At 34.8% G+C, this 14,701-nt stretch overlaps 1 protein-coding gene and 1 pseudogene across 1 annotated transcript; one reads left to right on the top strand and one right to left on the bottom strand.

Moving 5' to 3' along the window:
* Nucleotides 1–1,062: 1,062 nt before the first annotated feature.
* On the top strand, nucleotides 1,063–4,097 carry LOC120147997 (annotated as a pseudogene).
* Nucleotides 4,098–7,873: 3,776 nt separating this feature from the next.
* LOC120147996 (CCR4-NOT transcription complex subunit 10-like) lies at nucleotides 7,874–14,499 on the bottom strand. Its single transcript, XM_039161198.1, is given in 9 exon segments — nucleotides 7,874–8,371; nucleotides 8,373–9,702; nucleotides 9,705–9,812; nucleotides 9,815–9,827; nucleotides 11,132–11,203; nucleotides 11,285–11,371; nucleotides 11,466–11,645; nucleotides 12,438–12,524; nucleotides 14,070–14,499. Coding segments are annotated over 9 exon segments (2,556 nt in total). The 5' UTR covers nucleotides 14,259–14,499; the 3' UTR covers nucleotides 7,874–7,881.
* Nucleotides 14,500–14,701: the final 202 nt, after the last annotated feature.

The following is a 14,701-nucleotide window of genomic DNA, read 5'->3' as shown; positions in this document are numbered from 1 at the left end:
GATTAAAGTACAATATGCAGGTGATTCAATTTTTCTTAGTCAAAGATGTATGTGTTGGAACTTTTGAACAAGGACATATGAGCAATGTAATCCTGCACCGACCCCTATGATTTCTTCCCTTAAGCTCACCAAAGATGTTGGCAATACTTTACTGATCCAAAGGAGTACAGAAGTTTAGTTGGGTCATTAATATACCAATGCCACACAAGACTAGATATAACTTATAGTGTCAATAAACTAGCCCAGTATATGCATGCTCCATGTGAACATCATTTGGCGGCTGTAAAGCGTGTATTAAGATGCTTGAATAGCATACTTGATTACAGATTGTTGATCCCAGGGATAGCAAGTCCTCTTCAACTTGTTGCCTTTGTAGATGCAGTCTAGTAATGTGAAATTCAAAGAAGCAAAAAGTTGTGTCAAGGTCCACAACAGAGGCCGAATACAGGAGCATAGCTGATGTTCTGCAGATATAACCTGTAGGTAGACTACTGAGTGAGTTAAAAGTTGAGCTGCATGATGTTCCCATCATCTGGAGTGATAATTCTAGTGCCATTGCGATGAGTGCTAACTCATTGTATCACTTGAAGACTAAACACGAGGAGTTGGATGTCCATTTCGTTCGAGAGAAGGTGACTGCAAACAAGCTGAAAGTGAACTATGTTCCGTTTGCTCATTAAATAACTGATGGGTTAACAAAGACGTTAACCAAGGATTATTTTTGCATGTTTAGACTGAAGCTTGGAGTGGTTTCACTTGAAGAAATCAAGAGTGGAAGAAGTAGGTGAATATCAAGTATATTCCAAAAGTCTAGGGGGTTTCCAGCTCAGCTACTTAGCAGTTATGTTGTTGTACCAGATTAGGGTTCATTAACTGATGTTAGTTAAGTTAGTTTAACCTTCTATCTTTATATAAAAACGTAAACTCCTTGTTGTACTAGGTAGATTTGTTTTCTGAGAATATTAAAGTACTCTTTCTTCGAAGTCTTTAGTGTTTCTTATTATGTACTATTTTCATATCATGTATGTAAGCCAGAAGCTTGAACTGTATCTCAAAGACAAAATGGAGAAGAAGCTTTATAATGCATGTTCGGAAGGCGACAAGAGTTCGTTGTTGAATTTGCTTAAAGAGGATGCACTTCTTCTCGACAGATTCATCACCGGTCGTTACCCTAAAACCTCATTGCACGTTGCTTCTATGCTCGGCCACTTGAATTCGTCGATGAAGTTCTTACTCGTAAGCCTGAGCTAGCCAAAGAAGTAGATTCTCGAAACTGGTCGATTCGCGGCTTCACTTAGCTACAGCATAAGGGTACCTGCAAATAGCGAAAAGGTTACTGCAGGTTGATTCTGATATGTGTCTTGTTATGACATTGATGGGAGGAACCCTCTTTACATTGCAGCCATGAAAGATCACCTTGGTTTGTTGAGAGAGCTGGTTGATGCCAGACCCTAGGCAGCTCGAGCTGATGGACCAAGGTGACACCATTTTACATGCGTGCCTGAGGTCCAACCAGTTTGAGGCGTTGAAGCTGTTGATGGAAAGAGTTTCAGATCACGAGTTCTTGAATTCTAAGAATTATGACAGTAACTCTATCCTGCATCTGGCAATAGCAGCTAAGCAAACAGAAGTGTGTACTCAGTATTGATCACGATCCCACTTCAACCAAAGCAACTAGGTTCAGCAAAACATTGAGCTTTACTAGATTTTTTTTTTAATTTTTGGTCCTAGCTACTCAAATTTGGGCTTAAATTTAAGGATTAGGATTTAAGTGGATGAATATTATAATAGTTCATCTTGTAAAAAATATGATAATAATTTTAAGGGTAAACTATAAAAATAATCTCCGAACTTTTAGGATCCTTGTATTTTGGTCATCTAACTTTTGAAACTTTCAATACAATCATCTAATTTTTAGTTCATTTTGAATAAGGTCTATGTCGTTAGTTACGGTTAATTTTTGCTGACATGGCACTTAAGTGCTTTTAAGCCCTCATCTTTCTTCTTCTCCTTTCTTCTTGATTATGTTATATATTTTCACTGAACTGAAAACTATGCCGGCGGCGATATCTCCGGATATTGCCAAATTCATTCGACTGAAAGGACAACAGCAATCCTTCATCTCCTAACGGCAAGGAACAACATGTTAGTTCACTGCAACCGTCAATAAGTAAAACTATGCATTTTTTTGGATAAGTAAAATTTTCATTCAATATCCAAAAGATAAAGCATCAAGCTGCAACAATACAACGAATCAAGAAATACAACCTCCCAAAAACATCAAAACCAACCAATGAACAAAACCAGTCCAGCAAAAACTAACAGCAATACGCAACCCTCAAACAAACAGTTAGCAACTAATTCCCAAGCATTGCAAACAGTTGGTAAAACTATGCATTTACTGTCGAAAGAACTGAAAGGAATGCCTGTTCATTCGGTTTCAATCCAAAGCCTCATTTGCTCGAACAATTGCATCACTTCGTCTCCCAAGCGAAATACCAACAGAAGCAGAGGGGGGGGGGGGGAATAACAATGGAGAACAAAAAAATAGTAAAAATTGAAATTTTAGAAGAATGGTGAGAATTCAATTTCCATGAACACTGAAGCAAAAGTTCTGGCCATTACCATTAAAATGAAAAAGAGAACTCATTAACTCAATTCCAAACACACACACACACACAAAAAATCAAAATTCAATTCCCGATAATCAAAGGAAATCCAGAAAGAAAGTAGAGAATACGTGTAAAAGAAAAGAACAAAATTGAACTGAAAAGGAAGATCAAGCCCCAATTTTTTCAAAACCTTGTGACCAAGCACATTCGGTTTTCCAATCCAATCTTTTAAACCCAATTTCCCACTTATTTATTGTCATCACCCATAAAACAAAGGAAGCTGATTTTGAAGGAAATTGAGATGAGAAGAGAAAGGGCAACAAGAAGAAAAAGAAGAGCTGGTTAGTTATTGTAAGTTTCAAAAGTTGAGTGACAAATTCAAGTGCCATAAAAGTTCGGGTACTATTTTTATAGTTTACCCTAATTTTAAACTTAATCCTTATTAACTTTTAAATTAAATTTCATCTTTCTTCTTTTAAATAAATTAGTGCGATTTTAACTAAAAATAACAATCAAATTTTCATGAGCTGATGTAATAGTAGAATGATAATCTACAATGCAGGCCATAGACTTCTTGATTTCTAATACAACAACTGATGTACGGATTGTGTTAATGAAGATGGTTTCAAGGCACTCGATCTTTAACAGAAAGACCAAAATGTTGTCCTCCGCATGGGATGATCAGTCAAACGCAACATCAAAATCATCTTTTAACAGAAAGCCAAGAGGTGTGATTGATAAGGAGATTGTGGAATCACTTAGGAGGACGGAAGCTACACATGCACAAGACAACCTCTGTCAAATTTTCAACTCAAGGCAATAGGACCAAAATGTTGTCCTCCGCATGGGATGATCAGTCAAACGCACATCAAAATCAAAGAAGAGAAAAATGGAAAGAGGTCAGTTAAAATTAAGAATGGTGATTGGATAGAAAGAAAACGCAACATCATAATTCTGGTGGCTTCCCTGCTCTCCGCCATGGCATTCCAAGCATGCGTCAATCCTCCCAGTGGTATTTGGCAAGATAATGTCCCCAGTGGTTTCTCATCGACAGAATCGAACTGTAAAAATCACACGGCGGGGTTTTCTATATTGGCAGATAATCATCCACGAGTATATACGTTATTCATCGCATGGAATACAATGGGTTTCTTGGCGTCTCTCAGCATCATCCTGTTGCTTACAAGTGGAATGTCGTAGCGGCGTCGGTTCTTTAATGTGGGTTTTAATGGTCATCATGTGGATTTCCATTACCGCGATTGCATTAGCATATCTGGAATGTTTCGTAGCATTAACACCTGATCATCAAAACTCTTTGCTGATCACTATATTAGGAATCGCTACGCTGGTTTGGATGGACTTGATGCTCATTCTCCTCCTTGGACACACCATTCGAGTCGTATTCATATTGATCAAGTATCTGAGAAAATCTGTGATGAGATTGATGAATCCAATCACCACACGCCCTGCTTGAGTTTAATGCGTACAATTGAGTTGTGTTAGAACTGAGAGAAGGGAACACTTCAGCTAGAGCGTTGATTGTAAAATATAATGTCTAAGCTTAAGCCTTTGTTAGAGTGAAGTTAAGAGGTGTGGTTACTTCCAGTCTGTTAAGCTGATGTAGCAGTGGTTAGGTGGTTAAGTGACTATAGTGCACGTGTTTCTGGTGCAAAGTGTTGTATATAACAATTGTATCCCAGAGTGTTAAAATCATTTTTTCAATGATTCAATATTCTTCCTTATATAACAGCCTTAAAGGCAGGTTTATGAATGGAAACGTATTCTGAAGATATTAAGAGTTAAGACTACCGTTCAAGATCATACCTATTCAGAAACTGGATTTCCCATGACACGGAGATCACAAATCTTCTTTCTTTGTGGTCAGGCTCGTCCCAAACGATGTGAAGACTCTCTGTTACTTCTAAAATGAGGCACTTAAAATATTTTATAACAAAGATTAATTTGTCAAATTTGAAATTATTAGGGATTTATAAGATTTTTTTCACTAAAACTCGTCATAAAAAATGATTAAAGATATCGTCAAAATCTTAGTTGTGTTATACATAGATGAGCCTAAATGTCATTCATGTGTGGGACTCCAAATTTTAAGGTCTTGATTACATTTTAAACTGGTCATTGAACGGGTCTGTGTGTGGTATACTCTCCTATTGAGAGAGTTTCTTTCTTCAGAGAGCTTAACCGATAGGTAGAGCTGGGTATATGGGCTAAAGCCCGCGGGCTACCTGTTTAACCCGTGGCCCGTGCGGGCTTCGGGCCTAAAAAACTTAAGCTCATTTAAATTGCGGGTTTTTTTAGCCCGGACCGTTAAACCCGCGGGTTTAATGGGTATAACCGCGGGTAGCCCGCGAAGCCCGCTTAATTTAAAATTTATAAAATTTTAGAGAAAATAAACTTAAAAAATTTTATAGAAAAAGAAAAAAAATTACCTATGATATTACTTATAACCATTGTAGTTCTTAAATTTATTAGGGTGTTTGTCATAATTCTACCACTGTTTGATATTTTTTTTCATTTACAATGAATCAAATTATTCTTCATTTTAAAAAATAAAAAATAAAATATTTATATAGTATTTTAGTCTTATTAAATTTACATCATCACTTTGGTATTTAAAGATTTTTTTATTATTTAATTTTGACCTTTATTTTTTTCATGAAGTATGTTATTCATTTCGTTCTTTAATTATAAAAGTCACATGATATTCTAATAATATATCACATGACACGTAATATTGGATTACAAATAAGAAAAAAAAGTAAAAGAAAAATTAAAAACATACTTTTCAACTTTTAAAGGCTTTTACAAAATAATATATTTTAACAAATTAATGACTTATATTTATCAATTTAATATAAACATATCTTTCAAATTTACTCTTATACTGTAAGTATTTTATTTTATATTTTCATATTATGTTTTAGTCTTTCTCTAAAGTATCCATAAAATACAATTATTAGGACCACTTGACAACTTTCTTGTTAGATTTGTATAATGTTTGACTTTGTTGAATTTTTATGTTTGAATTTCTTCTTGCAGACACTTCTGTGTCTTCATATTATAGCCTTGAATAATCGTGTTTTATAAAAGTATAATGTATTATTGTTTTATTTGTTTTTCAATTTGGTGATATAAGTGAATATTCTTTTTTTTTAAATTTGAGTTTAAGTAATTATATCGTTATATATATATATATATATATATATATATTAATGATTAAAAAAATTAAAAAATTGTTATTTTATAATCATTTCTGACTATTTAAAATAAAATTTAAATATTATTATTATTTGACGTACGACTTTCTTTTTCAAGTTGCTGGATCATTTTTAAGGTGTAGCAAGTTAGAACATTATTTTTTATTGCATTTAAAGAATTTAAAATTATTGTTATTTAACGGGCCGCGTGTAAGCCCATTAAGCCCACGGGTTAAATGGACGGGCCGCAGACCTTAAAATTCAAAACCGTTTATGAATGCGGGCTTTTTAGTCTGCTCTGTTTAAGCCCGCACCGCCAAAACCCGCGATTAAACGGGCGGATAGCCCGAACTCTACCGATAGGGAAGAAGCATAAACTTTGTGGTAGAGAGTTTCGAATATAACATGCAGGTGTTGCACTCCAAATAGTTGCTGAAGTTCTGCTCCAACGAGTTGAGAAGATATATGGACCATTAGTGGATAACATGTTTGCTTGACAAAACTGGAAAACGTGGTTTATAATTTGGTTTTTTAAGTGTTTTTTTTTTTGTTTGTGCTGCTGAAGTTGACATTATTTATTTGGATGAATCAACCGCTTTGAATTCAATGATAGAAAACTACTCAAATAGACAATTGATCTAAACCAAAATGAATGGGTCAAATAAACTTTATACATTATTTATTGTAATGAAGTAAAATATGTTAAATTATATTCTATAATTAGTTTACGTATTATGCTCAAGTTGTAGATTTATCTTCAGTTATCAAATTGTCTTTTTTTTTACATTTCTTAATAAACATCTTCAATATAATCTCATGATAGTATATGTCATATTATTAACTTAGTAAAATTTAGGATAAAGTATATAAATAGCCCTTAACTATAACACGTTACTTTACTGAATCTCCTGACTATTAAAAGTTATAAAATAATGGTTTAAGGGTTACTTTTACCCCTGTAATAAACTCAATTTATCAATTTCGCTCATATCATTTTTTGCATCAATTTGACCCTCTAAGTTGTTTAGGGTGTTCATCCTAACCCTCCAAGTCCATTTTGACTAACATAATTATTAATCTTCTACATTTATCAACACCAACAATTTTAAGATCAACCAATATTACTGACTGTCTGATGATAACGTGACATGTATTAAAGAAATTAATAATAAATTATTTACTTAATACAATGATCCCCAAAAATTTGACTTAATCCTTCAATCTCGCTGAAATAAATAATAAAATTTTGGGGTTTATTCTAATCATTGTGTTTAATACATATGTTAACTTAATCTCTTAATCCACGGACACAAAAGACCCACAATTTTGTTATTCAAAACAACCAAAGGACTTCAAGGGCTAGGATGAATACCGTAAACAACTTCAAAGACCAAATTAATGCAAAAAAAAATAATATGGGCGAAATTGATAAGTTGAGCTTAATACAAATGCTAAAGTGACCCTTAAGACCAAAATAATCTTCCGATTATAAGTTATTATTTTATTAAATTTTTCGACTATTAAAAATTATAAAATTATCATCTAACCATTCGTCATTTCTCATTAAAAAATTAACAGTCATTTGAACTAAACGTTAATATGCTAACTGAAATATAATAATTGAGATTATATAATCAGATTTTAAAATATAAGAAAAATCGCCGGTTTTTATAAAGTAGAGGGATAAACCGAAAGGCAGAGCAACAACCCATTGGAAGGAATGGGTTGGATTTTAAATCCAAAATGAACAAAATCTATGCCGTTTAAATCTCTCTATTCTTCAAATACCAGAGGGGATTATCCACTTGAAGACAATATAAAGCCTGAATCGACACTACATGATCTCAAATTCACAGGCTTGGACAATCAGCCTCACCATTGATAAATGAACCCTACGTGTGGAAAAATGAAGGAAGCTGAAAACGTATTATCTGAATTGAACTATAATATCATATATGATACAAATCCTCTAAAAGGATTGTTGATCTATCTGGCTAACTACCAACTGTGCGGTGGCCTACTCCGGGTCATATTGGAAACCACCCACACAACAATTAGGAGGATTTATTCAACTGTAGACTGCTGGGTAGGAATCTGACATGACTACAATGTTTTAACTTGGAAAGAGCTTCTTCTGACTTACCCAGCATGAGATCGACATAAATTGCGGTCATAGTGGCTTCGCTACTGTTTGGAACTAGGGACAACGCTTGTGTCACAAAATGGTGAGCCAGCTCAAGTTCACCTTGTATTGCAGACACAGCGGCAAGATTTGCGTAAATTGTTCCACGTGCCTCTTCTGGCTTCAGAAACTTGTATACCCGCAAACCCTCATGAGAAGGATTCTTGGCAGCTGCTGGTGCTCCTCCACTAGGTTCTTCACAATCGACAGGTTTTTCCACTTGCCACAGCTCACAGTCCTCTTGACTAAACGGCGATTCAACGTTGTTGCCCCCAGACAAATAAATGGCCAAACGCTCTGCAGCTTCCTTAGGTTTGTTCAGTAAGCAGAGTGACTCTGCCGCATAGACATGGCCTAGAAAATGTAATTCTTGAACAACCTGGTAATTCTAACAGCGATAGTGCGGCAGAGAGGGCCTTCAAAGGATTATCCAGTTCTAACTCTACATATGCCAGGTTAGCTAGAAGAGCTTGCTTAATCATCTGATTTTCTCTTCTGCGGATGTCTTCATAATAGGAGACAGAGTTCTGAAGAATCTCGTTATTAGCTCCTCCCTTCGTCTCTTTCAAATCTCCATTTGAGTTAACCGAACCAGCTAATATGGTTGAAGCCAAGGAATTGATGCTGGGTAACTTCTTATGGATTGGGTTCTTGGAAGATGTTCCACTGCTCGATTCACTCTCCTCCAAGGATGAATTGGAGGGTAAGACAGATTTAGAATTACTCCATTCAGAACAGTTCAGCAAGTGCAGTGCGTTATAGAGACATTGCCTAGCAAGGGGTAATGAAAGCTTAGGCTGCCCATCACTGCCTAAAGCCCAATCATTCTTTTCAACAGAATCTACATGTCCACTTCTTGAAGTCCCATAGTCAATTAGAAGTTTCCTCCACCTACCCTTGCCAATAACATTGACTCTAATTTCTGATCTGTCTGATGGAGTTTGACTTCCTTTCACAAGCCCTTTCTCTACAGCCATTATACAACATTCAGCGAGCCGAAGCCACAAGACAGGTCTTCTGTAGAAAATTAAGCATGCCTTCTGGAAACAACGAGCAGCAAGTATTGGTTTCCCACATGCCAAGTACTGCAACCCACAGTTATATGCTATGAGGAGGGATTTATCCTGTGAGAATGTTAATAGCTTTAAAGGCTTCTCCTTTTGAAGAGATGAACAAATACCGAGTGCCTTGGAAAAGAAAACTGCAGACGAATTATACTTCCCAAGTTTATAGTAAATGCAGCCTAGATTGTTCTTAAACATGCTTGAAATTGCTGCATCTGTCCGATTATTTGACACCATCAACAACTTGATGGCTTTTCGATAGTTTCCACGAGTATACTCAAGCTGAGCCTTCAAGAGGAGGGCCATAGATGAATCTCTACCTCGAGCAATGTTCATAGCATGCTTGACTTCACGCTTTGCTAGCTTTAGATTTCTAGTTAGCAGCAAAAACCGAACCTTGTGAAGTTGCAACTTGAGTTTCAAATCAACACCAGAGATAGATCCATCAACTGTGATCCGGGGATGATCATTTACAGATGTAAGACCAGCAGGCCGTGTTAGGTTATATCCACCAATATCCAGTGTCGAAAACATTTCATCCAGTCGGTCATCCGATAAAGTTCTAGATAGAGGATTCTCAGAAGAATTTACACTAGCAGCTAAATCTGGACTAGATGCATCAGAGACAAAGGACTGCTAGGAACTGAGGAAGATTTTACAACTAGATTCGTGGATTGTTGATTGGCCGTGTTACCAATTTCTCCTTGGCTCACATTGCTGATGCCAAATGCTTTTTCCAATAATTTAAAACATCCTGCACATAACTAAAGCTATTTAGTGTCAATGTATAAGATACAGACACTACTTTTAAATAAAACATAACATGATAAAACCCTCGTAACATATAGACCAACAGTGGAGTAAATGATCATTTTCAAAAGTTCAGCGAAGATGCTAGGAATTATCTCCTATTTACATTTCCAAACCATGTATGACCTACAAGATCTTAAAACATCTTGTCACCAATTTATTACAAAGTCCTTTCAAACAATAAGCAACATAAGGGGTATTACACTAGAACTGAAGTACAGAGTACAAACTGGGTTAAGAGTTATCTGAATTCTGAACAAAGCTATACTGCCATATGAAAATGAAAACATCAAATGTGAAAGAAATCCAAAAATCAATACCATGTAATAAAAATTTAGCACGAAAGTATCAAATTAAATAACAAAAGTAAAGCAGTACTGCCATAGAATCCTAAATTCACATCCAGAAAGAGTTTTAGCTATTTCCATGGGACAAGGGAATAAAACAATTCAAATTTTCTACGGACATCCAAAGCATCAAGGGAAAAAGAAAGTTAAGAATACAGTGTCAATTGAAAGAAGTGAGGCTAAAAGTAGCATCAAAATTACGCAATGAAATAAGAGCATTCAGCATATTATTTAAGCCATGCTAATACAAACATAAATAAATGGTGCAAAAAATAAATATAGGTTAGAAGCTTTTTTTTTCTAATGAATTGAGATAAGTTCATGCTAGCCTCATCACAAGACACAGAACACGCTGAATTACAATTGACTAAAGACATTAGCAGACAGTTTAGGGTATTCAAGTTTAAACAAAAGAAAATGCTCACTGACTTCCTACATAAAATGTAAGATGGAAATAAGGAATAGGTACAATGACCACAAAGTGATAAGGATGTGAGATTGAATGAACATGACCTCTAAAAACAAGCTTATCCAAAATTTTAAGGTAGACAAACTCGCATGTCACTGAACACAAGCTAGCTTTTCATCATTATTTTTTTCTCCATCCTCAAGGTACAAGGCTAACAGTTAGTCATATCCATTTCTCAGTGGTCATTCTTAACAATCAAGCACTTCAATGTCCTCTAAAAGCGTGCTCATCAAAATTGTAAGGTAGAAAACTCACACATCACCATACAAGCTAGCTTTTTATCATTTTTTACTTTCCTCAACCCCCAAGTACAAAGCTTACAGTTAGTCATATCCATCTTACAATGGTCTCTAAAGTGTTTCGATGGATATTAGGGAATTTTCAATTTGGAAGGAACTCCAAGTAATAACACTACAAATATTTAGAACTTACGGCAGATTTCCAAGCATCATGGCAAGCAAGCACAACATCCAGCAACAAAAGGCAGATATGAAGGGCTATTGTCTGCATATAAATAAAAGGGAAACGATTAAAACAAATCAACAAATGCCTAAACTAAATGACAATTATACAAAGATAAAATACCTCGTCTATTGGTTCAATGTTTTGATACAGAGGTTCAAGAATTGATAAAGCCTTCGAATATTCATGAAGGTGGAACCAGATGACTGCCTACAACATCAATTCAAAAGAAAAATGTTACTACAATCTATTGATGAAAAGATTATTGTTCCTGAGCTCTTAAAATTACAAGAAAAGTGCATACTATGTTTAGAGCAGCCACAGAGGTATCAAATTCGTCTGTGTAAATAACACTGGCACTATCCGAAGAAAACTGCTGTATGGTTGTACCACTTCCTTTTGAGTCCGAAGTAAATTTATTACCAGAACTTCTACCAGACTCCTCCTGTTGCCCAGATGCATGAGCAAGCTCTTCACATCTCTTCTGAATCAGCAGAAATGGGAAAAATATGTTAATAAAACAATCTCAGAGTAACTTAAATCGTGAACATAACAAAGCAATTTTCTCTCCATATAACAATAAATCTCCTACTCAAAAACAGTTTTACAAGTTAGAGTGACTACAAAATGGAAAATGAATTCATTACAGACTCAAATGCAAGAAATAAACTCAGGCTCAAAAAGTCTCTGCCACAAATTAAATCTGATCAAATGCACAAATCATTTCCAAGAGCAAATACTAACTAGTAGTGGTTTCACAATTGTAATTACGGTTTATGCTGCCAAATGCCTGACCAATTATGATTGCAATTAAAAAACAAAATACAAACAATTTTCACTTAATCTGAGGAGAATTGCTGCACCAAAAAAAGATTCAATTGAATATTAGAAGATAAAATTAAAAGTTTAAAATTTTGGTTTAATATCTGTTTCACATTGTAATTACGGTTTATGCTGCCAATGCCTGACCAATTATGATTGCAATTAAAAAAAAATACAACAATTTTCACTTAATCTGAGGAGAATTGCTGCACCAAAAAAAGATTCAATTGAATATTAGAAGATAAAATTAAAAGTTTAAAATTTTGGTTTAATATCTGCAGCAGTTGATGCTCCACTGACCTTCCTTTTCAATTGGAGAAAACAAGACTACAAGTTTCTTGATGAATGGGCAAGAACAATCATTCATAAAAGAAGGTACATAACTCGATTAATAATGACGAATTTGTGGGAGTGCACAGCCATGGAAACCAGGAGGTAATAAGATAATGCGTACCTGGACATTCTTAAGGACCTCAAGCAACTTCTTTGGATCTGAGCAACCATCCCGAAAAAACTCCGCAATTGCAATATTATGAAAAATCTGTTGAATAATCCATTAGTTCAAAATATTTAATGGCATCAACAGAAAGGACAAACTTATAAAAGAAGTAAAAAAGTATTCAAGTGGAGTTTTGGTGAACACATTCATGCCGACAAATCCTGCAGCAGCTGACTCATTTGTGCTGAAAACTTGATAAACTAAAAAAATGCATTCTATAATAAACAAATATTCTACTTCACTACAGCATGTTAAGTACCAGTTAGCACTACAAAACTATTTTGCCATGCTACCAATAGTTTCATCCCGGAAACACATAAAGTCGAGTGTGAAAGTTGTATAACAATTATTTCAGCCTTGAAGCAATCAAATCTTGCACTATAGAGATCCTAGCACTTTTTTGTATCAATTATTATCCATTCTTTTACTCGGTATGGTTTTTGAATTAACACTTGGCTTTTGGCTTCGATAAAACTAAATGATCTTTCAAAAAATCCTAAATTGAAAGATAACTTGAGCAATTCTAAACCAAAAATGCATTTTGAAAGTCATTAATTTTTAATTTTTAATAGCACAGAATTTTACTAAATTAACATATTGCTAGACACTGGAGCCTGAAATATTTAAAAGATAAAAGCATCTCAATTTAATATATATAACTACTTACCAGTTAACATTTCCATCACTTTTCATTGAATGTTTATTAAAGTTACTACAATATGAGTAGCCAACATTGAAATTTATGATATAGAACAATTTAAGAGGTCATCAAATCATTGTACACAGCAACTCCTTAAAAACTTGAGGAACTGCAACTACCCTAGTCTGCTTAACCTTAACATTGGCTTTTCTCATGCATTACAATAAATATCCTATCATGCTAGTACTAACAAAAACACTCAACTTGAAAATAAAATTTTAACCATTTTCTTTCTGGAAGAGATACATAATACACATCAAACACATTAACAAATGTCAGTGTATAGTTCTCCAGCCAACAATTAAACAACGACAGCACTTTAACCAACTAGGAATTCCATCTTTGATGACTACCCTACAGTCCAACTTCTTCGTGTATATCGATTACATTTTTACTCAATTAAGCACAGTTGGTAAATTGAATTTGTACTTTCATTAAACTAAACAGCATAACTCAACTATCCAACTTCATTTGCAGGAGCTTACAACCATTTGGTAGTATGGAACATAAAAGAATATATCATTGTCATGATCCCCAAGCAAGTTAATTATCAGCAAGTCAGAATTATTGAGATTTATATAGTGAAACATACGGCAATAACTAGACTAGTTATGGGGTGGTAATGTATAGAATGATCATCATTAAAGCCAACATGTGAGTTTTAGGTTTAATTGGTTTAAGAAATTCCAGCAACTGAAATCAGCTGATAATCAAGTTTTAGTGAGTCAGAGAATTACACACAAAACATTAGAAAATGAACTTCAAATTCTAGCTTAAAAAATGAATGAAATGAATAAAAGGGAGAAGATCTAAGAAATGCATCGGTTCAATCACATCCATTAACGAAACAATCGCGTACATATGCGAAATAATTTGAAATAATTTACCTTCGGATCGCCTTCTTTCTTAACCTTTAGCTGATTCAGCACATTAACGCACTCGGCGAACTTTCTAGACTGGAAGTGAAGAGCTGCTTCTTTAGCGAGTGCGACGGTGACGGGAAGGTCTCCCACATCGTCGCCGGCGGAACCATCCAGATTCGGAGCCGACGGCGATAACGAATCTCGCGAATCCATGACCAGATCAGACCAATCGAACAGGATAAGAAATTGAAATTTAAAAAAAAATTAAAGAAATCAATCGTAACGATTAAAAAGACCTAGCTTCTTCTAACACGCAAAATGTGGTATAGTTTTTTAACCAAAAAAAAAAGTCATTTGGGGATTTTCGCAATGAGTCCTCAAAGGGTTTTTGAGAAATTGCAAAAGAGGACAACCGGCGAGCGTTATTTTGCCGCTTGAATAGCAAAAATCAGAAAAATGTATAAAAAAAAAAAAGGTAAAAACCTAAGCCGACCGAATTCGGGGAGAAATACTTGATAGAGACTTGACAAGGAAAGAGAAATGTTTTCCTCTGTTGTTTCAAGCCCAACCTGAGTTGAAGTATTAATGCTCTTTTATCTGAATTGTAGCATTCCCGAATTTATTTATATAAATTGCTTCCTTGTTCAATTATTTAT

This window comes from Hibiscus syriacus, unplaced genomic scaffold (assembly GCF_006381635.1).
Source record: "Hibiscus syriacus cultivar Baekdansim isolate YM2019G1 unplaced genomic scaffold, ASM638163v2 tig00110945_pilon, whole genome shotgun sequence".
Classification (NCBI taxonomy): domain Eukaryota; kingdom Viridiplantae; phylum Streptophyta; class Magnoliopsida; order Malvales; family Malvaceae; genus Hibiscus; species Hibiscus syriacus.
This window is presented reverse-complemented; position numbering and strand designations above follow the sequence as displayed.